The sequence below is a fragment of the Podarcis bocagei genome (assembly GCF_964188305.1).
Source record: "Podarcis bocagei genome assembly, chromosome: 12".
NCBI classification, from domain to species: domain Eukaryota; kingdom Metazoa; phylum Chordata; class Lepidosauria; order Squamata; family Lacertidae; genus Podarcis; species Podarcis bocagei.
Window position 1 is genome coordinate 13,527,869 of NC_138137.1, and position 26,269 is coordinate 13,554,137.

General features: G+C 41.0%; 1 protein-coding gene across 1 annotated transcript in view; it reads left to right on the forward strand.

Annotated features, from left to right (window-relative positions):
• The first annotated feature begins 836 nt into the window (after positions 1 to 836).
• The window catches only part of TOPBP1 (DNA topoisomerase II binding protein 1), a 29,689-nt gene continuing 4,256 nt past the window's right edge, over positions 837 to 26,269 (forward strand). Inside the window, exons 1-23 of the mRNA XM_081165048.1 lie at positions 837 to 978; positions 2,902 to 2,989; positions 3,471 to 3,605; positions 4,516 to 4,659; positions 5,423 to 5,604; positions 6,329 to 6,522; positions 7,943 to 8,122; positions 9,775 to 9,944; positions 10,446 to 10,612; positions 11,979 to 12,211; positions 13,186 to 13,490; positions 14,627 to 14,799; positions 15,287 to 15,498; positions 16,330 to 16,619; positions 16,844 to 17,017; positions 17,797 to 17,906; positions 19,582 to 19,705; positions 21,677 to 21,820; positions 22,761 to 22,854; positions 23,199 to 23,391; positions 23,877 to 24,100; positions 25,245 to 25,411; positions 26,099 to 26,213. Coding sequence (XP_081021174.1) covers positions 2,909 to 2,989; positions 3,471 to 3,605; positions 4,516 to 4,659; positions 5,423 to 5,604; positions 6,329 to 6,522; positions 7,943 to 8,122; positions 9,775 to 9,944; positions 10,446 to 10,612; positions 11,979 to 12,211; positions 13,186 to 13,490; positions 14,627 to 14,799; positions 15,287 to 15,498; positions 16,330 to 16,619; positions 16,844 to 17,017; positions 17,797 to 17,906; positions 19,582 to 19,705; positions 21,677 to 21,820; positions 22,761 to 22,854; positions 23,199 to 23,391; positions 23,877 to 24,100; positions 25,245 to 25,411; positions 26,099 to 26,213 — 3,811 coding nt within the window. The 5' untranslated portion in view covers positions 837 to 978; positions 2,902 to 2,908. The remainder of the gene's footprint in view (positions 979 to 2,901; positions 2,990 to 3,470; positions 3,606 to 4,515; positions 4,660 to 5,422; positions 5,605 to 6,328; positions 6,523 to 7,942; positions 8,123 to 9,774; positions 9,945 to 10,445; positions 10,613 to 11,978; positions 12,212 to 13,185; positions 13,491 to 14,626; positions 14,800 to 15,286; positions 15,499 to 16,329; positions 16,620 to 16,843; positions 17,018 to 17,796; positions 17,907 to 19,581; positions 19,706 to 21,676; positions 21,821 to 22,760; positions 22,855 to 23,198; positions 23,392 to 23,876; positions 24,101 to 25,244; positions 25,412 to 26,098; positions 26,214 to 26,269) is intronic.

Consider the following 26,269-nt stretch of genomic DNA (forward strand, 5'->3'; position numbering starts at 1 on the left):
ATCAGACTCCTGCATTCTGGAGCCTATTGTTCTAGGACCAATCAGACTGCTGTATTTTGGATCCTATTCAACTCAGGACATAACAGTACAGTTGCTTTTTTATAGATCTTCTCAGTAGCTACCCATATATGTATAGGCTTTATTAATTATTACTATTATCCCCCTCCGCTCGGCGCCCTGCACCGGGAAACCGCCAGCACCGCCCTAAAATCGTGCGCTGCTCTAAACAAAAACCAGGATCCTATGATTCTAAGAAAATATGCCCAACAAAACTGCATGATCAAGTGACTTCCGCGCGCGCGGTAGGACCCCCCCCCCCTGCTAAAGCACCACGGGCTTGTGCTCCACGCTTCCTTCCACGAATAATAAAACAAAACAAAACATTATTATTATTATTATTATTATTATTATTATTATTATTATTATTGTTATTATTATATACCCCGCCCATCTGGATGGGTTTACCCAGCTATTCTGGGCGGCTGCCAACAAAACACGAGCACGGCGTGGAGCTCGGCCGCGCATTCACACGTGAACCAAACACGTGAACACCGCTCCTCCCTTAGCGATGTACTTCACAAGCCTCCTAGGCAAGAGGGGATTGCCCGGCGGCTGCCGCTCCCACGCTGCGCTTTTGAACCCGGCGCTTCCCTTTCCGCGATGTCGCGGTGTATTTTTAAAAGGGGCCGCTCTCTCTCTCTCTCTCTCTCTCTCTCTCTCTCTCTCTCTCTCTAGCTCGCTTTCCGGCTCTCGTCCCTAAAGGGAGGAGCCGCGAGAAGCAGCGAAGGAGTTAACAACAACAATAAAAAAGCGGGGCGGGGAGAGGGCGCTCGCTCGCTCGCGAGAGAAGCGCTCAGGCGTCATTCACGCACGCGCACTTTAGGCTCCTCGTCTTTTCCCGCCAGCCTTCGGGAGGTTATGATTCTGGGTCCCTCTGAGGGGAGGAAAGAAGCAGCGGCGGAGAGCTGAGGCGACGGGGTAAGCGGAAGGGGAGCGTCGCCTCGGCCTTTTTTCGCCCCTGTAGTAGGCGGGCACCCCACCCCGTCACACTTCTTCGCCCTCCCAGCCCAGTTTGCCTCAGTCGTGGTCGGGGCTTTCGGCTATGAGCCGTTCGAGGCAAGGAGAGGCTGAGGGGGGAGCGGAGGGCTCCCAACCCCCATCGCAAGGAAGAGCTTTCTGAGGTGTTCGGTGGGGGCTCCTTTCCCCGGATGGCCGCGTCTGCGGTCCCCCTCCCGCTCTCCAGTTCTATGATTCACGCACCCAAACCAAGCACAATGCCTGCCATGTCCCTTTACCTGCCATATGATGTGTGGGGCAGGTGGCCGTGGGTCCGTCCCGCTGTATCCCCACAACCTGAATCGAGTCCCCTCAGCGCTGGCTGCCTGGTGCACTTGAGGACAATGCACCCTTCCTTGCAAACGGCGGTGCAGGATGCTGGACTAAGATGGGCCTTTGACCCCGACCCAGCAGGGCTCTTCCTTGGTTCTTGAGCAAGGGGTCAGCAAACTTTTTCAGCAGGGTCCCTCAGACCTTGTGGGGGGGGGCGGACTATATTTTTTGGGGGGAAATGAAAGAATTCATATGCCCCACAAATAACCCAGAGATGCATTTTAAATAAAAGCACACATTCTACTCATGTAAAAACACGCTGATTCCCGGACCGTCCGCGGGTCGGATTTAGAAGGTGACTGGCTGGATCCGGCCCCCGGGCCTTGCCTACCCATGTTCTTGTCTGTGCTTAGCTTGGAACCAGCCGGCTCCTAGACCAGTGGTTCCCCACCTTTTTTGGCCATGCCCCTCCTAAGCATCTCTAAAATCCTGATGCCCCCGCTCCTGTGACATAAAATACTTACTACAGTATTCAAGGGGGATGTGGGTGGCAATGTGGGTTAAACCACAGAGCCTAGGACTTGTCAATCAGAAGGTCAGCGGTTCGAATCCCCGCAACGGGTGAGCTCCGGTTGCTCATTCCCTGCTCCTGCCAACCTAGCAGTTTGAAAGCAAGTAGATAAATAGGTACCGCTCCGGCGGGAAGTTAAGCGACGTTTCCATGCACTGCTCTGGCTCGCCAGAAGCGGGTTAGTCATGCTGGCCACATGACCCGGAAGCTGTACGCCGGCTCCCTCAGCCTATAGAGTGAGATGAGCATTGCAACCCCAGAGTCGGCCACGACGACCTAATGGTCAGGGGTCCTTTTTTTTTACAGTATTCAAAAAGTGAGCTCCTATTCACGTGGAGGGAAGCCTAAAAGGCCATTAACTTGGTCTAAACAAGCTACCAAATTGCCTCCCGCCCCCTTGGGAGCAATGGGCCTCGACATAAGATTATGCCTAAGATACACCTGGCCATTGTTTGTTTTTGTCTATGGGGTTTGGAGCCAACAGCAGCCTCCCATTTTCCTTCCTCAATGTATGGCAGAGGAAGTGGACAGGTGTCGTCAAGCACCTGGCCTTCAGCAGCAGTCCTACCTGAAGGGGGATTGTTGGGAAGTTGCAACATCCTTGCCTTGCCTGCCACATCAGGCTACATTGGGGCGCAAGCCTGGGCAATGTGTGCGCCTCCATCCTGAACTGCCCAGACAGCAAACATAAATGCAGGCTGTATATTCTCATAAAGTCTTTTATGAATAACTGATAGGAATATAAACAAAGAGAACTAATCAGGAGTGATCATTGTTAGTAAAGAGGACATTGGGATTTTCGTCAAATGGGTTGTTACTGTATTTTAAAGTAAGCAGAAAACAGGTGCTTCCTAACAGCCAACATAGTTTGGTAAAAACTGGTCTGTGCCATAGTATCCGCATGCATAGGTTTCCACTAGCAACTGATTTTTCCACTAATCTGTTCATAATAGTTTTCCTTTCTAAATAAAGCTAAATCTGCTTTCCTATTTCTTCATTAGTTGAACAATGAAAAATAGCAAGGAACCATATTTTGTGAAGTTTATAAAGTCTGCAGAAAATTCAGAATTTTTCCTTCAGGCCCTTGAGGTAAGCTTATTTAGTACGTGGAGTTGATCTGTGAATGTAATGTGATCAATGAATACCTTTTTATATGTATTTTAAATATTAAGTTTTGTGTGTTGAAAAAGTAAACAGCAATTTTATGGTTTATCTCACTGTAAACAAAGCACAAATTGTAGCCAAGTTTTGCTTTATGACTTGTCTCTTGTAGTTTGTCTAGACTAGAGAACGTAAACAACAAGCCCTGGTTCAGATGTAATTCTAAGCTAAACTATGGTTTAGTGCAGCAGCTGCAATCTTCTCTCTGAGAACCTAGATGTTTGTAGTAGGCTATGGTTTGGCTTACAGTTATTTCTGAACTGGCCCAATATTTTGAATTGAATGTGAATATGTTTTTAGTAAGTATCACCAAGTACAGGCATATTTCAGTGCAACCACCATTTATATTCAAAGAAACTGTTTGCAAATCTACAGAATACTTGCCTACTGCTTTTGTTATATTTTGCAGTCCATCAAAGAATTTCAGTCAGAAGAATCCCTCCAGATTCTTGAAAATACAGCTGCACTGAGGATACAAGAGAATGACAAATCCCTTTATATTTGTGATCAGTTCAGTGGCATTGTTTTTAACCACCTTCAAAAGGTTTGTGTTTTATTTACATAGTGACTTTGTTAATGCAGTATCTTGATAAATTCTAAAGGAATTGAAAATCTGTTCTTGTAATTAACACACACACACTAATGTTATCGGGTGGGGAGGGAAGTGGATGTAGATGTATCTCACCTCTGTTTTTAATTATTTCACGGAGAGCAGATTTATGTCAGTATTTCTGTATGTTCCTGGGGGAATCAAGTGTAGGCTAGCACGGTGTTCTGCAAGATGCTGTTTGACTCCAGCTCCCATCATCCTCCGCCAGCTTAGCCAATGGTCAGGGATGATGGGAGTTGGAGTCCAACAACATCTTAGGACCCAACATTGAAGAAGACTGGACTAGCAGAACCTAATGTGGATACTGGGACTATAAATGGGATGAATAAATAGATGGTTTATATGTCATTATTTGCCTTCTGAAATAATCCAGTGTCATCTGATTGAACAGTTGTCCACGTGTATATTGTTAGTATTGCAAGATATGTACTGACACACAATCAAAGATTTGTAGAGTTGGAAGGGACCCTAAGGATCATCTAGTCTAAACCCCTGCAATGCAGGAATATGCAGCTGTCTCATTTGGGGGTCAAACCTGCAACCTTGGCACCAAACTTGTCTGACCCCCTCCTTTGGCAATCCACACAGAACTCTAGCCCAATGGTTGCCATTAATCTTATTTTAATTGATTTTATAATGAAATGATTTTATAATGTATCATTTTAATGTTGTTAGCCACTCTGAGCCTGGCTTCGGCTGGGGAGGGCGGGATATAAATTATTATTATTATTTATTATTAGCTTTTTTTTTAGGCGTGCCATGTGTATTGGAAGTGTGGGAGAACAGTTTTTCTAAGGAAAAAGTTCCTATTTACCATCTTGTTTTGTCTTATCTCTTGTTTCAGCTTGGTTGCAGAATTGTTGGACCACAAGTAGTTGTCTACTGTATGCAGAACCAGCGATGTGTGCCAAGGGCAGACCATCCAGTATTTAATATGACAATGGCTGATGTAACTGTATCCTGTACAAGCCTTCAAAAAGAAACTAGGGTAATTCTTTTTTATTGGTGTGTTTTGAAGAGTTGGGTGTTCATCTTATTGTAAGCATCTAGTCATAACTAGGAGTCAAATTGTCTTTTGATATGTCACCATTTCAGCTAAGTAGATAGATTTGCCATAGATGCCTTGAAATCAAGATCAGAAGGGCCAAAACTCTTCAGTGCAGCAAGAACATTACCTTGCTTAAAACACCATTGATAAATGTCTAATTTTGTAAACCACATCAATTTTATACCTTAAGAAAATATATTCCGTTGCCCTTCTCTTTGATTTAGGAACGCTTTAGTAATATGTAACACAGATCTGTTCTTTGCTAATTTATACATATTAGTAGTACTTGTCCTTTTCTTTTGACAGTGCGGGAAGGTTGTCAGACATTTCAAGATTATCATGAATCTTCCCTGTCTTCTTTTTCTGCAGTCTGAAAAGACCTACTTTGAGTCTGTTATTTTATATATTTATTGAAACATTTATGTACCACCTTTCATCCAATCTGGATTTAAGGGTGTTTTACAACAAAAATGTGCATCACAGGCATGTTTTTTATTTTTATTTTTGCTTTTCCTTGAATCATCTTAAGTCTGCCAGTATTGTCTACTAAATGCGCTGTGCACACCTGACACTATTTCAGCTGTACTTCTGTTAGCTTTATGATACCATATTATTGTTTTTGTTTATAGTGTTTTGCTAATCCTCATTTGATCTGCTTTGTCTTGGTTTATTTTCATTTGCTGCTGTTTTTTCTCTTTCATAGGAAGAGGTCCACAAGTATGTGCAGATGATGGGCGGCCGTGTATATAGAGATCTTAATGTGTCAGTAACACATCTTATAGCTGGAGAAGTTGGAAGCAAGAAATATTTAGTTGCTGCTAACTTAAAAAAACCCATTTTGCTTCCCTCCTGGGTAAAAGCATTGTGGGATAAATCCCAACATAGGTAAGACTACATTCGTGCAATTAGAAAAGTAATACTATTTGCACTGTTTGAAACTCCCATTGTTTTAGGTGCATTTTGCGACAGGGAATTTCATTATCGTGAGCCGTTTCTGAGCTCTGGGCACCTAAGATTTCATATTAAAACTGCAGCCTGGAAGGAAAGGAGGACCTTTTTCTGCCTCCCCACTTCCAGCTACTCTCTGAAGACTGGAGAAGAAACCCTCTTAAGAATATTAGGGGGGTGGGCAGGGGAAGGACTAGACCATGTGAAAAATGAACATAATATTTTAGCTGCATTTATTCATTTTCAGCTTTGTATTCTCGTTATAAAAAAGTGCACCTAGACATTCTGTTGTTGCACCCATAACCTAGGTTTCAGGTTCTATTTAGCTCCTAGCTTTCATATTTCGGTTTCTAACACTGACTACTTGAAAAATTCTGAGCTATGGTACGGTATTCTCCAAATAGTAATTTAAACTTATATGTTACTGATCATGTTGCAAAGTGCAAGCTTCCCACCATTGACATAAAAAAGACATACTGTATTGTTCTTTACTTGGATTTATAGGAGAAGGTTTAAACACCTAAGAATGATGAGATATCCTTGACTCTGTTGCATAGCCATTAAATTCTGTACTGGCTTTACTTAACTCATGCACAACTCTGTTTTTCTGCTAATGAAGAGAAATGGCAAGACATACTTTTATTGCTCTTGTTCCCAACAGGATGTTTAGATACACAGACATCAATATGGAAGACTACCTATGCCCTTTGTTTCTTGGTTGTACAATCTGTGTGACTGGTTTAAGCAGTGCAGACCGAAAAGCAGTCCAGCGTATCACTATCGAGAATGGTGGTCAGTATACAGGGCAACTTAAGATGAATGAATGTACCCATCTTATTGTTCAAGAACCAAAAGGTAATTTTTTAAAAAAAATAAAAAAATTGTTGAATTCAGGAGGATTATTGTGTATTTGTGTAAAATAATTTGGTTTCACATCTTGAATGCAGGCAGACTCGTTTTAATTTGACATGCTGCAAAACATGTCAAGTAGCAAGCTGTTTATGCTGCCATCTATGGTGTCCTGTCTGACAAATCAATGAACAGAGTCCTCATGGCAACAAAAATGCCATGCAATCCATTGTTCACAACCACTTCCAGCATTCCTTTCCTTCCCTTCTCCTTCCACATGGAGACTGGGAGTGAGCCTCTGGCTTTCATGCTTCCGTTTTCACTCTGTATAGAGAAGAATTTTCAGTATCAAGGGTTAGGGAATATCTCACATAAACAGAAGGAAAATGCTTCTCTTTTCCCAAAGGAAGGACACTAAAAAAACCCCACTGAACCACTTCATTACTTTGGAAAAGTGGAAAATACTTTTTCAAGTACTCTCACAAGCAACCATTTTATTCCCTCTACACTCTATGTGTTAGGGGTAGATACCCCTTTTGAAGTTGAGGACCACATTATCTTGGAGGGAAAACAGTTGTGGGCACATACTGCTGGTGCGTGAGCCCAGAGCTGGCAGTGAGTAGGACCAAACTTGGAAAGGAGATGGAGCACAACTTCATCACTCTCTTTACCATATCTCTCATCTTCAAGTATTCATTTTCTCTCTCCCCACTCTGTACACAAGCATGCAATTTCATTCACCATCCATTCATTTCACCACCATTATTGGCAAGTACGTAGAGGGATGCCAGAGGGCAAACAGGTAAGAAGGGCCTTATTGCCAGTGGACTGAAGGCTGCCCACCTGTCTTATCACTAACAGGACTGCATTTGGCCAAATTTAGAACAGCTTTTTCCAGAACCTGAAAATGATGCAAGGAATTTAATTCAATGTGTAAAATCTGCATATGGTTTGGCAAGAGAGTGTAATGGAATCAGGCATATGTATATCTTTGAGTAACAGCAGCGTGATAGATTGAAAATAATAAACTAAGGCTGCCATGCATTTGCACATTTATTTGGACATACATTCTATTGAAATGAAGAAACATCATCTGGATGCAAATTGACAGTATGTTAAAATCACAGTTGATAATTACAAAAAAGAATGCATTGTTTTCTGCTAGCTGTGTTTTACTTCCTGCATTGCCGGAATGGTTAAACCAACACTTAAATCGTTGTGGTTTGACTGCAATGTTTTGTTTCTTCAGGGTTTCTCTTAAGGATGTGTTTAAATCTTGGGTGCTGTATCACCCCAAACAAGAATTAAGAAACAAACGTTTGCTATTTTTTTAAAAAAAATGCTTGAATATCTGCCCCTATATATTTATCTGAGGAACTTATTTTAATATTAACTTTAACTGTATTTGTTTTTGTACTTGGGAAAGGGCAGAAATATGAATGTGCAAGAAGGTGGAATGTCCACTGCATTTCAGTCCAGTGGTTTTTTGACAGCATTGAGAAGGGATTTTGCCAGGATGAATCCATGTACACAGTCGACCTTAAAGCAAAGCAAGAAAGTGCACCAAGCACATCAACTCCTACTAGTCTAACTTGCAAGCCCGATAGTAAGTATTAAGTTCTGTAATGTGCGCAAGAGTCAAAACATTCCCTTTTCATGTCTTCACAAATCCCTTTTTAAGTTTGTAAAAATATTCATCTTAACACAAGAAAATGCTGTAAATATTTATAACAACATTTTTTACCTGTCAAAAAAAAAAGGTTTTTGGGAACAAGTATAAAATGGTTTTTATATTTAAAAAAAACATCAATTATCTTGTCTATTTTGATAAGCAACAGTACCAGCTTTCATTTGTTAAGCAGCTTGTGGCAATTGGAGGGGGAAAAGGATTTTATGTTGTTGAGATGACTTGATGTTATAAATGCAAATAAGTTGAAATATTAAAGAAACCTATTTTCTAACTGCGTAGTGCATGGTTAATTTGAACTTCTGTATACTGCCGGATGCTCCATTTCTTTTTTAAGTTTTGTGTATTTGATTATTACTTGAGTATCTATACTTAACTTTTTTTCTAACAACTCTAGTTGTAGCATGCCTCTTAATAAATGTCATGACATCTGTACTCTCAAAAAAAAAAAAGTTCTGTAATGTGTTAACTTCTCTATGAACATAAAAATTAGAGATCTTTATAGCATTATGATTTGATTTATCACTTTTAATGTCTATTTTTGCAGAATTTTTGGCTCATAAACTTTGACAACCTGTGTACTAGTCTAGGTTTTCTATTATTTTGGAAATGTTTGGAGCCCAAGGCAAGAGCATCCTTGTTGTGTTTTTCAAGTAGACAAGTAGGGCTTGCAAAAAAAAGTTGTAGCTTGGAGTGCTCTTGTTTAAGGTTCCAGCCATGGCTTTCCTGAGCCCGTTGATACCTCTCTGTTGTGTATGGATGGTGTTGTTTAGGCTTTATAATAATCCACACTTTGAGAATGAGCTTGCTGTTAGTATGCAGGATGACTACAGTATCTTGCCATAATTCCAAGGGGAAAACAAGGCCTGTGGTTGTTAGTAAACTGAGGATTAAATGCATGCAGAGTACTTACTCAGTAGTAAAAATCCCTTGTATTGTATTCATTGGGCTATACGTGCTAGTATGTGTGTTAGGATTGCAACCTTAAGTGTTCTCTATAGTTAAAATAATTCATCCATATATTGTTTTTGTTCCATATTTAAATCACTGTATGAAATACTGTATGAAATCCTTAAAGCCTTAAAATATATTTAGATTAATAGAATCATGGAGTTGGAAGAGACCACAAGGGTCATCTAGTCCAACCCCCTGCACTGCAGGAATCTTTTGCCCAACCCTGAGATTGAGAGTCTCATGGTCTTCCAACTGAGCTATCCTAGCTTGAAAAACAAGAATTCCCTTAAATTTCTTGTCACTTCTTTCTTTGGTCCACATTCTCTCCTTAAGGACAGAAGAAAATTCATAACTTAGGAAATAATTATTTTGAGTAATCTGTCTTCTTGGAGGGACCTGAATAAGCATTAGGAAGCAGAAAGTGAGTTCTGTCTATATACGATAGCAGACCACTATATTCAGTGTGATAGAACTGGGCTAGTTGTTAATAAATGCTAAAATAAATAATAACCTTGGCATTTTACCCTTTTTTCTTATACCAAAATAAAAAGGTAGTAGATATAAAATTTTCCCGAAATAACGCCTAACTTTTGTCTCTATCTGCATTTTATTCAAAGGTCGAACACTCTCAGATGTCAGCCACATTTCAAATATTAATTTAAGCGGTGTTAATGAAACCTCTTGTAATTCTACTATGGATAGCAGGCTGGATCCCTTTTCAGATGACCTGAACAACTTGGATACAAGTTCTTTGCAAGCACCTGAAGATTTACTAGATGGATGCAGAGTATGTCTAAATGTGCATGTGCATATTTACCCAAGTAATAAATGTTGATGATGATGATACTGATGATGAGAATACAGCCATTTTGGGCACCTCAAACTATATAGTTTGTGAGTTTTGCTGAGCAGAATTAGGTATTAAATTCATGAGTGACTTGCTTGGGAGCATTGCTGTCCTAAAGTCAGGACAGGTAGCTAAAGGTATTAAGATTATCTCCTAGGACACCACTCACATAGCCTAGCTGCTTCCTTTGTGGTTTTCCTTGTAATGGATTTAAACACAATCAAGATTAGTTGTCTTCATGCATTTGGTTACTGATAACCTGTAATTGTAAAAGTTGACAATCAATAGGAGACATAGGTACAGAAAGTGATGTGTACTGAACAGTGACTTACAGATTTAGTAGTGGAAGCTGCTGGAGATAATTTAAAATAAAGCTGCGACTGAATTTGGAGTCTCTCAGTGTGCCAGTAAACCACGATTTTTCTCTACCCTTTCTTGTAGATTTACCTTTGTGGCTTTAGTGGCAGAAAATTAGATAAGATGAGAAAGCTTATTAACTCCGGAGGTGGTGTTCGTTTTAATCAACTCAATGAAGATGTGACACATGTCATTGTGGGTGACTATGATGATGAAGAACTTAAACTGTTTTTGAAGAAGACCACACAGAGGTACTGATAATAACATGTCTTGTAGTGCAATCCTAAAGGGACGCGGGTAGTGCTGTGGTCTAAACCACTGAGCCTCTTGAGTTTTATAATCCAAAGGTTGGTGGTTTTAATCCATGCAAAAGAGTGAGCTCCCATTGCTCTTTCCCAGCTTCTGTCAACCTAACAGTTCGAAAGCACGCCAGTGAGAGTAGATAAATAGGTACCGCTGTGGCGGAAAGGTAAATGGCTTTTCTGTGCGCTCTGGCACTCGTCAGTGTTCCATTGTGCCAGAAGCAGTTTAGTCATGCTGGCCACATGACCCAGAAAGCTGTCTGTGACAAACGCTGGCTCCATCGGCCTGAAGCGAGATGAACATCTATAGTTACCATTGACTGGACTTAACTGTCCAGGGGTTCTTTACCTTTACCTTTTTTTAGTATAATCCTATACATATCTATAGGGACGCAGGTGGCGCTGTGGTCTAAACCACTGAGCCTCTAGGGCATGCCGATCATAAGGTCAGCAGTTCGAATCCCCGTGATGGGGTGAGCTCCCGTTGCTCAGTGTCAGCTCCTGTCAACCTAGCAGTTTGAAAGCACACCAAAATGCACAAGTAGATAAATAGGCGGAAAGGTAAATGGTGTTTCCATGCGCTGCTCTGGTTTCGGTGTTCCGTTGCGCCAGAAGCGGCTTAGTCACACTGGCAACATGACCCGGAAAAAACTGTCTGCGGACAAACGCTGGCTCCCTTGGTTTGTAAAGTGAGATGAGTGCCGCAACCCCAGAGTCGTCTGCGACTGGACTTAACTGTCAGGGGTCCTTTACCTTTACCTTTTATACATATCTACTCAGAAGTAAGTCCTGTTGTATTCACTGGAATATGCTCCCAGGTAATGGGTATAGGATTGGAGCCTTAACTTCTGCCAGCATACGGCCCTAATATTAAAATATTTATAACAATAAATTGTCTCCCCATTGCATATCCTTTTGTGTGCAGTGATTCACATTTTGACGTGTATATTTCAGTATAAATTACTAAAAAGGTTTTAGAGAGTTAAATGAAAGTGATTGTCTTACGGGCTTTATTCTCTGTAACGGTGCTCCTGTCCAAAGAAGTAAATGTAAGCCCTCTGATTTCACTTGAACATATAGGGACAGAAACATGGATTATGACTGCAGATCATGTATTACACATATTTTCCCAAGATAACGTCTTTATTGTTACAGTATCAAAGGGTGTGTTTTGGACACATCTGTGTGTGCCACTTCTTTATATTTAAAAAATTCTCCTTGCCTGTGCTTCATTGCAGCAATGTCAATATGGTTGCTCCTTTATGGAAGCCTATAGCCTCCTGCCCATAGTAACTTATTTTTTTTTGGTTTATAGGCCATATATTGTGACAGCAAAGTGGTTGTTGGAATGTTTTAGAAAAGGTTATTTACTACCTGAGGATCAGTACACTTCGGCAAACTACCAGCCACTTGACAGTCCAGTTTTAGAGCAGCCTATCTTTCCAAAAAGAAGCAGTCTTTCAAAGAAAGAAGTTGTGAGAACAGTGCAGGCTCCAGAAGCAGACGAAGCTCTACTGTCTCAGTATTCAGCTAATGAGTCCACAGTGGGTAAGATTGCTACGCAATGTAGCCTCTTCTCCTTGTTCCAGTATCCCCACCTATCTACAGCTCCCTTATGTTGACCTCCCTCACTATTCCACCAGAACCTTACAATTTATCTTATCCTTAGAGCCTGTGTAAAATTTCCCAGATTTTCTATCTCTAGTTGTCCTGTTTCTTTTCATTTGCCACTGCATTCCTTTGGCCTTCTGCCACCTCTGTTAATTGTTCTCTGAGGACTTGCTTTTCAATCATCTCCCTATTTTGCCTCCCTTCCCCCAGTCACCCTGACTCTTAGGGAAACTAAGGGGCAAATATAGCCCATCTCGTGGAACCTCTTCATATTTTCATTTAAATACGTGCATTTTGCTTCTAAAATGTGGGGCATGATTTACTTGGTGCTTCTTTGGCTGCTACACAATCACATATATTTTTTTAAAAAAAACTGGGGCTTACTAAACAGTTCAGCATTTTCTCTCTTAAAAAATAGTTTTTATTAAAGATTTTCTTGTGTTACAAAACAGACAAATAAGCAGAGGAAAGTACAGTGGGGGGGGGGGAGAGAAGGGAGGGAGAGAGATGGGGGGCTGCTGTTCTTTCATTCTACAGAAGTGTTAGTATAGGAGCTATATCAGCATCACGTGGATAGGACCAGTGTTTATATATATTAACATTGCGAGAGGTTAGGGGGGTCCAGAACTTGGTTGGTTGTGTTCAGTTGGTTGCAGTGTAGCTTGTTTGTATGTTGGAGGGGTGTAAGTCTTGAGTTCAGCATTTGCAAAAATGAGAGACAGTTGTGTGGAAGAAGTGCTTGGTGGATTGCAGTAATTAAAGAAGGTAACCTCTTGAATGTGTAAAGAAGTGATAGGACTCCAGCTCAACATCTCTTCAGCCTAGTAACTTGGAGAACGTTTTCTCATTTCCACGATCAACACATCTTCACTTTAATATTTGTTTTGAAGCAACATTTCCCCCTCTTCCAGTTGATGCCAATAACTACAGTGATATTGATCACACTGCCTTTCGAGAAGAAAAAGAGTTCCGTGCCAGCCATAGTTCCTTGGCAGACACTTCTACAGTCATTGAAGGAGCCTTGTTCAACAGAAAGAGGTTCATCCTTCTGGGTTTTGGTAAAGAGGATGAATCCTGCATGAGGCCTCTGATTGAAGAGAATGGTGGGAAGGTTCTGCCTCCGCAAAGTAAAGCTATTGCTGACTATGCTGTGGTTCCTCTACTTGGCTACAACGTGGAATCAACTGTAGGAGATGTGGTTACAAATACATGGCTGGTAAGTGTAAGTCATAGGATAATACATGGAATGTGCAAAAAGAAAAGTTGTCAGTAAAGAAAAAATGTTGCTGCCAACTTTAAATTTGCATTGAGGGATGGCATACCCCAAAATAATGTGCGCTCTCTCTCTCTCTCTCTCACACACACACACACACACACACACACACAGAGAACCTCACTAAATTAGGAATCTTAAATACAGTGGTGCCCCGCAAGACGAATGCCTCGCAAGACGGAAAACCCGCTAGACGAAAGGGTTTTCCGTTTTGGAGGTGCTTCGCAAAACGAATTTCCTATGGGCTTGCTTCGCAAGACGGAAATGTCTTGCGAGTTCCTGCGGGTTTTTTTTCCTCCCCCCCTTTTCCCAAGCCGCCAAGCCGCTTAACAGCTGATCCGCCAAGCCGCTTAACAGCTGATCCGCCAAGCCGCTTAACAGCTGATCCGCTAAGCCGCTTAACAGCTGATCCGCTAAGCCGCTTAACAGCTGATCCGCTAAGCCACTTAACCGCTGAGCCGCTAAGCCGCTTATCAGCTGATCCACTAAGCCGCTTATCAGTTGATCCGCTAAGCTGCTAATGGGCTTGCTTCGCAAGACGAAAAAACCGCAAGACGAAGAGACTCGCGGAACGGATTCTTTTCGTCTTGCGAGGCACCACTGTATGTATTTTATGTTTCTGTTCTATTTATCACTGTTCCAATCACAAAAATCATGTGCTGCAGATATCTGATCTGTCCACACTCGTAAACTGAACCCAGAGACTCACTGGAAGATGGTTAACAAATGTCATCCAGCAATTGCTACAGCTAATTGTTTGATACATCTGAATAAAGCAGATGAATTGTGGTGCCAAATATTATGACAATTACAAAACAATAAATAGTAGCTTTATGTACTGAACCATAGTTTAATTTCCCAGTTGCATTAAACAACTAGACAGTTACCAAATAAATATGTGTAACAGCATTACTACAGTCCCAGAAAGTTGGATATAGAGTGTATTGCACTGTCTCCCAAGATGGATGGATTCCAGCAACATTGTATATAGAGTACAGTGGCTTGTTGTCTCAGAACTTCTGTATTGTAGTTGAAAGAATGTCTAGGTTATTGGTTAATCTTTATTTCCTCATCTTTAGGTGACGTGTGTGGAACAGCAGTCCCTATTAGATCCCCAATCGAGTCCACTTTTCACACCTGTGCCAGTGAAGGAAGGAAACACTCCGTTACAACAATGTGTATTGTCTTTCAGTCAGTTTAATGGGGCAGAAAGAGATTCTTTAATATATTTGGCACATTTGCTTGGGGCAAGGTATGTAGTTATGTTTTTATTTTTTTGTTAATTTTGTACAATCAAGTTGTAATGTTTCCCCTCCAAAATATCAAAGGGGTAAGAATCTGTTGCTCAGAGCCATGGCCCACCACAATTTTATACATCTATAAATACAGAATACGTACAAAAATACAGAACAGTTTAACATATTTCATCAAACAACACACCTAAAAAGGAACAAAAAAATCAAGACTTTCCCTCTGATACAAAAGGGACACAACCCTCCCCATAAATTAATTCATAGATTTTGGAGAGAGGAGAAAACGTGTTTTTTAAAAAAAATAAATCAATTCAGCGATGGAAATTGCTGTTGAAATGTACTTACTGTGATTTATCACTTTAAATCACTGTGTTTGTCTTAAGGAGGCGAGCATATTGTGAGCATATATGAAGTGGCGTTCAGATCTTATTGTAAGGTTAATGTAGTGTGGCTTGGTATGGAAATGTCACCTGGCTTTGATTACAGAGTGCAAGAATTCTTTGTGAGAAAAGCCAACCCAAGGAAAGGAATGCTTGTCAGCACCCACCTGGTGGTGAAAGAGCCGGAAGGTTCGAAGTATGAAGCTGCCAAGAAGTGGAACCTTCCTGCTGTTACCATGGCTTGGCTGCTGGAGTCTGCAAGGACAGGAAAGAAGCCTGACGACAGCAAGTTCCTGATTGACAATATAGACACTGAAGGTTGGTTCATTTGAAGCTTTGTAGGTGTGTTCAGTAGCATGATTGCGTAAGGCAGACGTATTCTGTGCTTACTAATCCTGATCATCTACTGGCAGCATATTGATATGTGAAATGCTATGAGTGATCCAACATTAGTCATTCTTGGGAGCAGAGCCATTGAAATCAATGGACCTAAGTTATTTATGTTGCCCTAGACTCCATTCTTGGAGCTGTTCAGTATTGAGACTGTAAGATTTTAAGAGAGATTTTTTAGGAGCTTAGAACTTTTACATGGTGCTTCCTAATCTATGCAATATGGATTCCTTGTTTCAATAAATAAAATATTTAAAATGATGAATATGAGTTGCAATTTGACTCTGCTCACTTGGATAAATTATCTGTGTGTGCCCCCCCCCGCGAACCCCTGGCTAACCAGGGCAAACATATAAGTAACCACTCATCACCCTAATTTCCACACAACCCTCACTATAAGCGGAATTCCTTTCCCCTCCCCCCCCCCAAGTCTTGGTAGCATAGGTCCTGAATTGCACAGTCCTTCACAGTTAGAAGACACAACCAGAAAAGACCTAGAATGTTCACTTCCATCTGTGAAAGGAGAAAAGCAGTGTTAGCATTGGTCTTCTGCTGGTAGGTCAGGACCCACTATTGGTTCAGATCTTTACCAAAGGTGGGTTGTAGCATCATCCCTAGCACCATACAAAAGCTGAAAAATGTGTTAGCTAAAAGAACCTAATTAGATGCTCTATTACAAAAACTGTATTCAAAAGAAATAAGTAAAAAACAATGATGGTGCTTTAATTTTATTTTTATTTTTTACTCAACAAAAACAAGAGTGTTTCACAAATCATCCAGCTGAGGCAGAGATGGATTCTGCATCTCCAAATACACGTGACCCTCCCAGCAGTCTCCTTGAAATTGGGAGAAGAACAGCTGTGACACCTCTGGATATGAATCGGTTCCAGAGTAAAGCTTTCCAGAGGGTTGTCTCACATCAAATTGGTAACAAGCCAAGCCCTTCACAAGCGGGGAAACCAGTACAGAAGGAACCATCCCTGCATCTTGACACACCATCTAAATTTTTATCTAAAGACAAGCTGTTCAAACCTTCTTTTGATGTAAAGGTAAATACCTTGCAAATCTTCTTTGGCCTATAACAGCCTCCCTCTTTTATCCCCTTCCTTTCTATTCCCAGTTTATTTATTAGATGACGACTACGATTATCATTGAATTAGAAGAAATGTGTAAACTACCTTTAATAACTTGTAAAACATTTTTATCGCATGAACATCCCTTTGAGCAGAGAACCTATGCACAGTTAAATGAGTGCATTTTAATTGCTTTTCAGGATGCGCTAGCAGCTTTGGAAACTCCAGGGAGCTCTAATCCACAAAAAAGAAAACTGAGTACTCCTCTTTCAGAAGTCATTGGCAGGAACTTAAAAGTGGCTTTGGCAAACAGCTCTCGGCAAGCAGCTGCTCTCACTGCAAGCCCTCAGTTGAAAGTTGCAACTCAACAAGTGGTAGGCTTGGGTTTTAGATTGATTGGGCATATATAGCATAAATTGGGTGCTGCTTGTTTGTACAGAAAGATTGGTTAAATGCAGCAGAATTCAAATTGCATTTGGAAGTAAGCATGGCTCAGTGGGGAGAGGAGGGATGTGACCATGGTTGTGTGTCAACTGGAAGAAGTGAAATTACACACGTTGGTTCTAATCTGCAAACCAGCCATGGGCTCCGCTTGTACTTCCTGAACATGTAGATGACCAGTGTTGTCTCATTTGACATTGCCAATCACTTGTTATCAATAGGCAGTGGAAGGGGTCACCTCAATTCACTCCCACTCACCCCACCCCACCCCAAATCCTTTAACCCGCTCACATGTCCTTTTAAGATCAGTGGAAACAGTTGGTCTTGGCAAGTATCAACCACCCTCCATTCCAGCCTGATAATTGCCACCTGCCTAACTTGTCTGAATTAATTTTAAGATGTATTTTAATTGATGTCTGTTTTTATGCATATTGTGTTGTTTTTATGATGTTAGCTGCTCTGAGCCCGGCCTTGGCTGGGGAGGGCGGGATACAAATAAAAAAAATTATTATAATTATTAACAAATAATCAGTGCTGTCATAACTGGCACTACATTTCTAGAGATACGTTCATGAATTTGGTATTGCTGAACTATTGCATTGAAGGAGAAAGGAAGGAGAATAACTTTTCTTTCATTACATTACAAACAAAGTGAATTCACCCTTGAAAATGTGACCCTGAACTACATTTCTGCTAATTCTACTTTGAACAGGAAGAGGAGCCAAAGCCTCTCGCTGATGTTGTCATATGTGTGAGTAAGAAGCTCAGTAAAAAGCAGAGCGAGCTGAATGCCATTGCTGCTTCCCTTGGAGCAGATTACAGGTACGTGCAGTTAACAGAATTCTTCACTGATAAGACTTTGACATCTAGCTCTTGAAATTATTATAGTGATTCAAGTGCCTAAAATTTTCTAGTTGCTGTACAAAGATAAAAAGCAGTAATGGTCCTGCCCTCAGGTTTACAGTCTAGTACACATAATTCAAAAAGGAAAATGGAGGGAGGAATTTGAGGGTAAGGCAATTTATTTCACTGGTCTGTTTCACAAGTCACACTGAACCATAGGTAAAATAAATTGTGGTTTAATGTGAATGAACAGTATGCTGGTGCATATTCCTCACCCCTGCTGCACTGGTGGAAAAACAGCCATTATCTGGCTTGTGTCATCCGAACCTTGGACTCATGGTTTGTTTCTAAACAAACCATGAGCAGAAGCTAAGAAGGAAACCTATAACTAGATCTAGGTTGAATAGAGATCTCAGATTTACTGTATCTGAATGAAAATGGAGTATGATTTGGAACTCCGTAAAGAACTCTTCACTGAGCCTATCAATACAGAAAGCTCAGTATATATTATTATGGTGATATCTGACACTTGCTACACTTAATAAAATTCACGTAGATGCATGTTTCTGGTGTTGGAAGCCTTCAGCTATAAATGCCAATTTCTTACATATGTGGTGGGAATGCCAGATGACATGTGACTTTTAGAGACAAATAATTGGTGTTATATGGCTATGATTGGTATTAAGCTCTACGCTGATTTAATGGATAGGAGCTGATGTGTCAAAGAATATGAAATTTCTAATAACAAATCTATTAAAATCTATAAAAAAAAAAGTCTGGGTGTATAAGTGGAAAAACCCACAAACTCCAACTAGATGGGAATGATAGTACAGAGAGGGACAAATTAATAGATATGATGCATATGAGAAGTGGTCGCATTCAGTATACTATATTTGTTGATAAGTGGCTGTGCCTTGTAAGTTATTGGAATCAATGGAAGCTTGAGACTTTCTGTGATTGTTTTGTGTAACTTGCAGACCATAAAACTTGCAGACCTGTAACTCATTTGAGAACCTATTTTCTAAAAGATTGAATAAATTAATTAAATTTGTTACAGTTTTTGAATGTAACACAGCGAATAACCCTGGGAAGGAGCCATTGCTCAGTGGTACAGCATCTACTTTGCATACAGACGGTCCCAGGTTCAGGCTCTGGCATTGGCTGGAAATACCTTCTGCCTGAACCCCGGAGTGCCATTGCTAGTAAAGAGTAATGAGTTAATGGGTGACTATGTCTGATTCAGTATAAGGCAGCTTCCTCCGCTACCTTAGAAAGATGTCCATCAAAATGTGACTATTAAATTTGAATTACCAGGTGGACATTTATTTTATGTTTCTGAAAAACAGATCATGGTTTTGAAGGACGGTTTTAAATCACCATGTTTGTCGACTGATTGATTCTTAAAAAAAAATATTATTGGCATATTTACCATAGAAAATGATCAGCATCCCTGGTCTTCTCGGGGTGAGGCATGTGGACCCTCCTGCATGTGATAATGGTGGATGTTATTTCTAAGAGCTGTTCCAGTTTGGGGTGTGTGCAGGTGTTAGTAATGTTGAGTTGGCATCATGATAACCACAAGTCACCCCGCCCCCCATTCCCAGAACTGGAAATCACTTAACGTGGCGTTTAACATGTCTTTCGTATCTTTTAGGTGGTGCTTTGATGAAACTGTAACTCATTTTATCTACCAAGGAAGGCAAAATGATAGTAACCGGGAATACAAATCTGCTAAAGAAAGGGGCATACATGTAGTGTCGGAACACTGGCTTTTGGAGGTATGGAGAAACAGGTTTTTCCTAACACAAGGATGGGGAAAGGGGAAGGTTGCACAACATGTCATTACTGACTTCTTTTTTTAATGTGAGTTGAATCTGTTTTAAAAATCGGGCATATATGGGGTGACAGCCTACATTAATCACATTAAGGCTAAAGTCAATTGATTTCAGTGAGCCTACTCTGAGTTTAGTTGGATATCATTCATAAGGAGTATTCTGGGCATGCCAGTCTACAAGCAATATAAGGCTATGCAATATAAGGGTTCAGCAAATAAAGTGCCATGTGTGCTACTTCTGTTTCATATATCTATAAATGTAGCTTGGCAATATTTGTGTGCTTACACTGCAGTTCTTCTAAGGTCCATCTGTATTTCAAAAGCTTGATTGTGTTTCAGCAAGACTTGTCACCTGCTGCTTGTATGCTACTCAGTATGTCGCTGAAGCACTGCACTAAAAGAGAATGAGGTGAAAGTGCTATTAAGTGAGAAACACAGCCTCTGAGTCAGCGGTTGCCAGTATGCCGGCCACCATATTTTGTTAGATTCAAAGTCTCATTGTCCCTTACTATTGGCTACGCTAGCTAGGGGCTGAGGACAGTTGGGAGCCCAGCATCTAGAGAGCACCACATTGGCAACTTGTACTCTTGAGTAATATACAGCGGAACCTCGTGTTACATACTGTCCTCCTTACAAATGCTTCGGGTAATGAACTCCGTTAACCTGGAAGTAGATGCCCCTAGTTGCGAACTTTGCCCCGGAATGCGAGCGGTAGTGGCACAGCAGCAGGAGGCCCCATTAGCGAAAGCACGCGTCGTGTTAAGAAAGGTTTCGGCTTAAGAACAGACCTCCAGAACGAATTACGTTCACAACCGGAGGTCCCACTGTATTTGTGATTTTAAGGGCAGTGCTGTTTCCATTGGTGTGGCAGTACTAAGTAGCCAATGACTGGTGTAGGACCAAAAAGGAAATAATAGAAGACCCTGCAAAGTAGCAGCCAGAAATACATACACTGTAAACAGCACATTTTCCTGGATATCTATTCCTCTACCATTCAGCCCTTCAGTTCATTTCCTGTCTTTCTTTCAGCTCTCCAAAGTGTATTTGTCTTCCAACTCAGGTGTCTCTCATCTGTCTTGTGTGGCTCCCAGTTTGAGTTCCCCCACTCATCTGTCCTCTTGCTCCATTGCCCTGGATAGGCTTTTACTTTTATTTTAAAGCCTCTGTTTATCACTTAATTACTATCATTTTTAAGTGGCGTGCAGGCAACGCACAATTTACGCTAAGGTTATGTTTCACACTTCTGTGCATGCAACTGAAATTGCTTATTTTGGGAGCACCCTGGTGAGTCCTCCTGGCTCGCGAGGAGACCTTCCCCAGAGCCCAAAGAGGACATCCTCTTTGGGCTCTGGGGACGGTTTTCTTGCAAGCCAGAGGCGTAGCGGGGCTTTGCTGAGGCCTCCCGCCTGACAGCTGATGTACAGGGTAGAGCAGCAGCCGCCACCGCCACTTCCCCACATGTCAACTGTGCAAGCCGCCCTGTCCCTGCAACTCGTGTGACTTGCGCAGCTGAGGTGTGGGGAAGCAGTGGCTGCTGATGCTTCTCTAACCCACATGTCAGCTGTTAGGTGGGAGGCCTTCGCAAAGCCTCACTGTGTCTTTGCCTTGCGAAGAGACCCTCCCCAGAGGGTCCCACCTCTCCCCCCCCCCCAATCTCTGGTAACAGAGAATAAACATTTCATGCATCCAGTGAAACAGTTTCTAGTTCATGGAAGCTTATGCCGCAGCAAAATTGTTAATTTTAAAGCTGCCACAGAATTGTTTGTTTTACCAGCAAAGTAACATTTTTGAGGAACATATTTATTCTTGGCTGGGCAGAAAAAGAAATGTTTCCTTAACAAAAATAAAATAAAATTGCTCACTTCCTTGCTCTAAGTTTGTATCATTAATTCCTCTCCCTACTAACTCTTTCCAGAGTGCACAGGAATATAAACGGCTGCCTGAATCTCTCTATCCTTACACATATAACCCTAAAATGAGTTTGAATATTAGTGGTATTCAAGATGACAGATTCTCAGATCGGCTAGATTCATCTGAAAAAACAGGGAAGGAAGACGAGGTATGGTAGATGCAATTTGTGTGTGTATGTTTTTAAAATCATTATGGTAACCTTAACCTGGATGAATAAATAACATAACAGTGAATGGCTTTCTGCAATTGCTTTCACTTAGATTATGCTAATTCTGTAATCTAATAAATGCCGAAAGTTTCAATTTATTGTAGATATGGCAGTTAGTGTTCACAACATTATGAAAGTAAAAGGACTAAACTATTTGACTGCTATATGACCACATTCAGCTACTTGGAGGAAAGGCCAGAGCTTAATGGTAGAATATCTGTGGTGCATGTAGGTCAGCCCCCGCATCTCCAGGTAGGCTTGGGAAACATCCGTGGAGATCTGCTGTCAGTGTAGACCACAAGTGGGGACCCTCCATATGTTGTTTGCCTTCAACTTCACTGTCTCCCCAGTTAGAATGGCCAGTGTTCAGGGGACATAGAAGTTTCAGCCCATTCCTAGTGTAGACAATACAGTGGTACCTCGGGTTACGGACGCTTCAGGTTACAAACCCCACTAACCCAGAAATAGTATCTCGGGTTAAGAACTTTGCTTCAAGCTGAGAACAGAAATCGCATGGGAGCAGTGGGAGGCCCCATTAGCTAAAGTGGTACCTCAGGTTAAGAACAGTTTCAGGTTAAGAACGGACCTCCAGAACGAATTACGTTCTTAACCTGAGGTACCACTGTACTGAACGAGGTGAGCCATTGGTCTGACTTGGTATAAGGCAACTTCCTGTGTTAATGTCATAGTGACAACCTGGAAGTAGATTTACTTTTGTTGGACTGTTGAATATTTTTGTTGGGTTTATTAGTAAAGTTTGTATACAGTTCTCCTTGCATCAATAATGAACACGGGACAAATTGCCATACTTTTTCTGTTCTGAGATATGACTTGTGTAAGACCTGAACATCAACTGTTTCAGAAAATGTCATTGGATGCTAAAATGTCATTGGATGCTAATGATATAGAAGATGTTGCTATGGATCAAGTGACTGAGGCAGTTTCTGTCGAAAAAGAAAATGCATCAAAAGGAGGTAACTGTTTGTTTGCATTATTGTATTGTTTGGCGTCTACCATCCGTTTTTGCCATATGCTGAAGACGCACTTCTTTACGCAGACCTTTTGGAACCCACCCTGTTCTTGTGATTGTAATCTGTTTTTAATGTTGTATTTTTAATTTGTGTGACCCACCCCTGGGACCTTAGGATGAGGGGCAGAATTTTCAGTGAGTTCTTGAAATGTACGGAATATGGAAGGGCAAAGTATGCATAACTAATAAGCAGTGAAGAAGGGGCCCACATGGCTTTTATTACATGGCATTTGACATATTTTAAGTAGAAAGAGCTGTTATTTATTTACATTTCTTTTGAACCTCCAGTTTTAACACAGACTCTGGAAATGAGGGAGAACTTTCAAAGGCAGCTACAGGAAATCATGACTGCAACATCACTAGCAAAGTTTCAAGGACAAAGAAAATCTTTGTCTAGGAACGGCTTTGACAATTCTCCGACAACTCCAGATGGCCCTCGTTCTGTTCGTAACGGCCGTAGCCGAGTCTTGGAAGCCCTAAGGTACTATGTGACATTTTGAACACATCTTGAATTTCTGGGCTACCATCCTAGGAAGCTACGCATAGGCAGCCAGAGGTGTCTTCTGAGGTTTTTGCTGCAGCTGCTTGTGTGACTGAATGACAAATTTCTAAACAGAAAAGTGACTTGTCTGATCAGCTGCGCAAGTGTCTGCAACAGAAACTTTAAATGCCCAGCTGTGAATGCAGTTCTCCCATGCTAGTCCCAAGAGACTAACTTATCCCATTGACTGCATTGTAACCTAAGTCCAGCTAACCTAAGCTTGTTCTAATCCAATATGTTTCATTACTGTTGCACAAGGTTAGGGAACCTGTGACTCTGCAGATGTTGCTGGACTTCAAACTGCCAACAACTCCAGAAAAGCATAGCTGAAAACCAGGGCCAGAGGTTTTCCAACTCTGCTGTACAGAGAACTCTGTATACTTATTAAAGCAGTGCACATCCTCATTGTTCATTTTGGTCCTTAGGCAGTCACACCAGGTAGCAATGGATGTCAACACAGAGCCATCACAGAGTGAACAGATTATTTGGGATGACCCCACTGCAAGAGAAGAGCGGGCAAGGCTTGCTAGTAACCTTCAGTGGCCCAGCAGCCCCTCACAGTGTTCTGAACAAATTCAACCTATTGCAGTAAACGCTGGAGACCTCTCGGTTACAAAATCCTTTACCGATACGGAAATTGCTGAAATGGGTAAGAAGAGAAAACAGTGTGATTGAGTTGAAATAGCTGGTTTTCATGGTTAAAAAAATTCCCTGGATTTTGCTCACTTAAGACTGTAGATGTGTAGTTGTATTATTGAAGGTTTCCCTGTTTTTGTTTTGTTTTTAAATGCTGCGTGTCTGGGGGGAAGTCTAGGTTAGAATTAAGCTCAGGCATATTTTCTATATATAATGAAGATTTCCTTTGTATAGTGGAGTCCTCAGTCATGTGAGTCCCCACCACTGGTACAATGATAAGAATTCATAAACAGTTTTACCATCTGATGTACAATTATTATTATTTTTTGCTAGGCCCAATCTAATAGTTACGCAGTTTTGTTGCTACCAGGAATTGTGTATTCCAGTGTAGAGTAGTTTGTTGTCAGCTAACTATATACTTGTTTTGTGTCAGAGGATACCAATGATGATCCATTTAAAAAACAACCCCTTGCTTTTTTTATTCATGTATATTTGAAACACCTTCCTCACCCCAAATATTTAGGGGTAGGAAGGAATTGAGAAATTGGCCTTAAGGATGTGTCTGGAACAGAATATGAGGGTAAAGGAAAGGCTGAAGCTGTCTTCGGTATCCAGGGATAGAAGGAGGGCTTGATTAACCAAATGTTCACATGATAGAATTATGAATAAGAGATTTTTTTTATACTTTGTATGGTTTATGTGGCACTTCAAAAGCATTAAGGATACATGATAATTTTGTTCTACAGTCTCTTCTCATGTGTAGGCAAACACAGGCGACTCCCGATTTAGGCGCATCCGAATGATGTGTGATCACGCACACTCGTGTGGCACTGAACCAAAAAGTAGCCCTAAAACGTCATAAAAAGGGGTGGAGCGGGCTTACATGTGCTCTACCGACACAAATGGGGGTCTGGAATGGAACCCCTGTGTAAAACAAGGATTTCCTGTAAGTTTAGGCTGCAGTCTTGATCATTTATAGGCTATTTAAATCAACAGGGTTACATGTTTTGGATTGTAGCTGCCACTTTTGAAGGTTCTGATTTAAATAATACATTATTTTTTCCTCTCCTTTTCATTTTCTGCTTGGCTTCCTTTGAGAACTGTTCAGTTTTATATTTGCCTGCTTTAGTGATTTGATGGGGTTTTTTTCTTTGTAGAAATTGACGAACCTGCAAAAACAGATTGGGTTGAGGTCCCAAAGCTTCCAGACTGTAGAAATCCAGAAATCCCTGTGAAAGAAGATAGTCTGATCCCAACTCCGCTGGCTCCTGCCATTGCCTTTCCTTTGGCAAATCCTGCTGTGGCTCCTCAGCCAAAAACAAATGTATGCCTTATGACAGCATGCTGATTCATATATTAATATTTGCATTGAGAAGTTGTACTCCAGTGTTCGTTTGAACTTTCATTTGAAGTTGGTAGTAGTTTAATATTAACATACAGATAATAGATCGCAGCAGACAGTAATCATTTTATCCCTGTGGCTTCTTGGCAATTACTTTAAATCCCATATGCAACCTGCTTTTTCCTGCCAGCTCAAGAATAATGGAGAGGTTGAAGGAAATAGGAAGTACCTGTGATTTGTTCTGTTAAAATAATTTCATTATTGGGACTAGGAGTTCAGGAATGATTTTTGCAAAGATTTCAAGGGTCTGACATATTGGTTGAAATATCTGGAGGTATTTAATTTCATGTAGTGCTTGTTGACTTTGTGCTACCTGCTAAATTACTGTATAATGCATATTTCATATAGATAGACTTCAGCTCTGATACATTCAGCTATACTTGATCAGAATAAATAGCTTCTACTGTATACCTTGCCATTTAGTAGAGACTCGGGCAAAGATATCGAATGATTTTTTAAAATAACAAATATGTAACTCAAGTCTCTTTAGGGGCTTATCAAACAGGTTTTTTAAAAATGTGACTGAATTAAATGGATAATGGGACAAACTGCTGGGAATCAATTACATCTTTTTGTCCTTTCCTCTTTCCTCCAAACTTACCGTTTCAGGTCATTAGAGTAGACCAAATGACTGCTGAAGAACCAAAAAAAGAATACAGATTCCAGCTGTCTTCTGTTCGCCCTCAGGCACGGATTGATTATTACCATATGATTGAAGAGCTGGGTAAGAAATCGGTGACCAGAGCATATCGGAGCTCCATCTGGTGGTGGTTGTTGTTG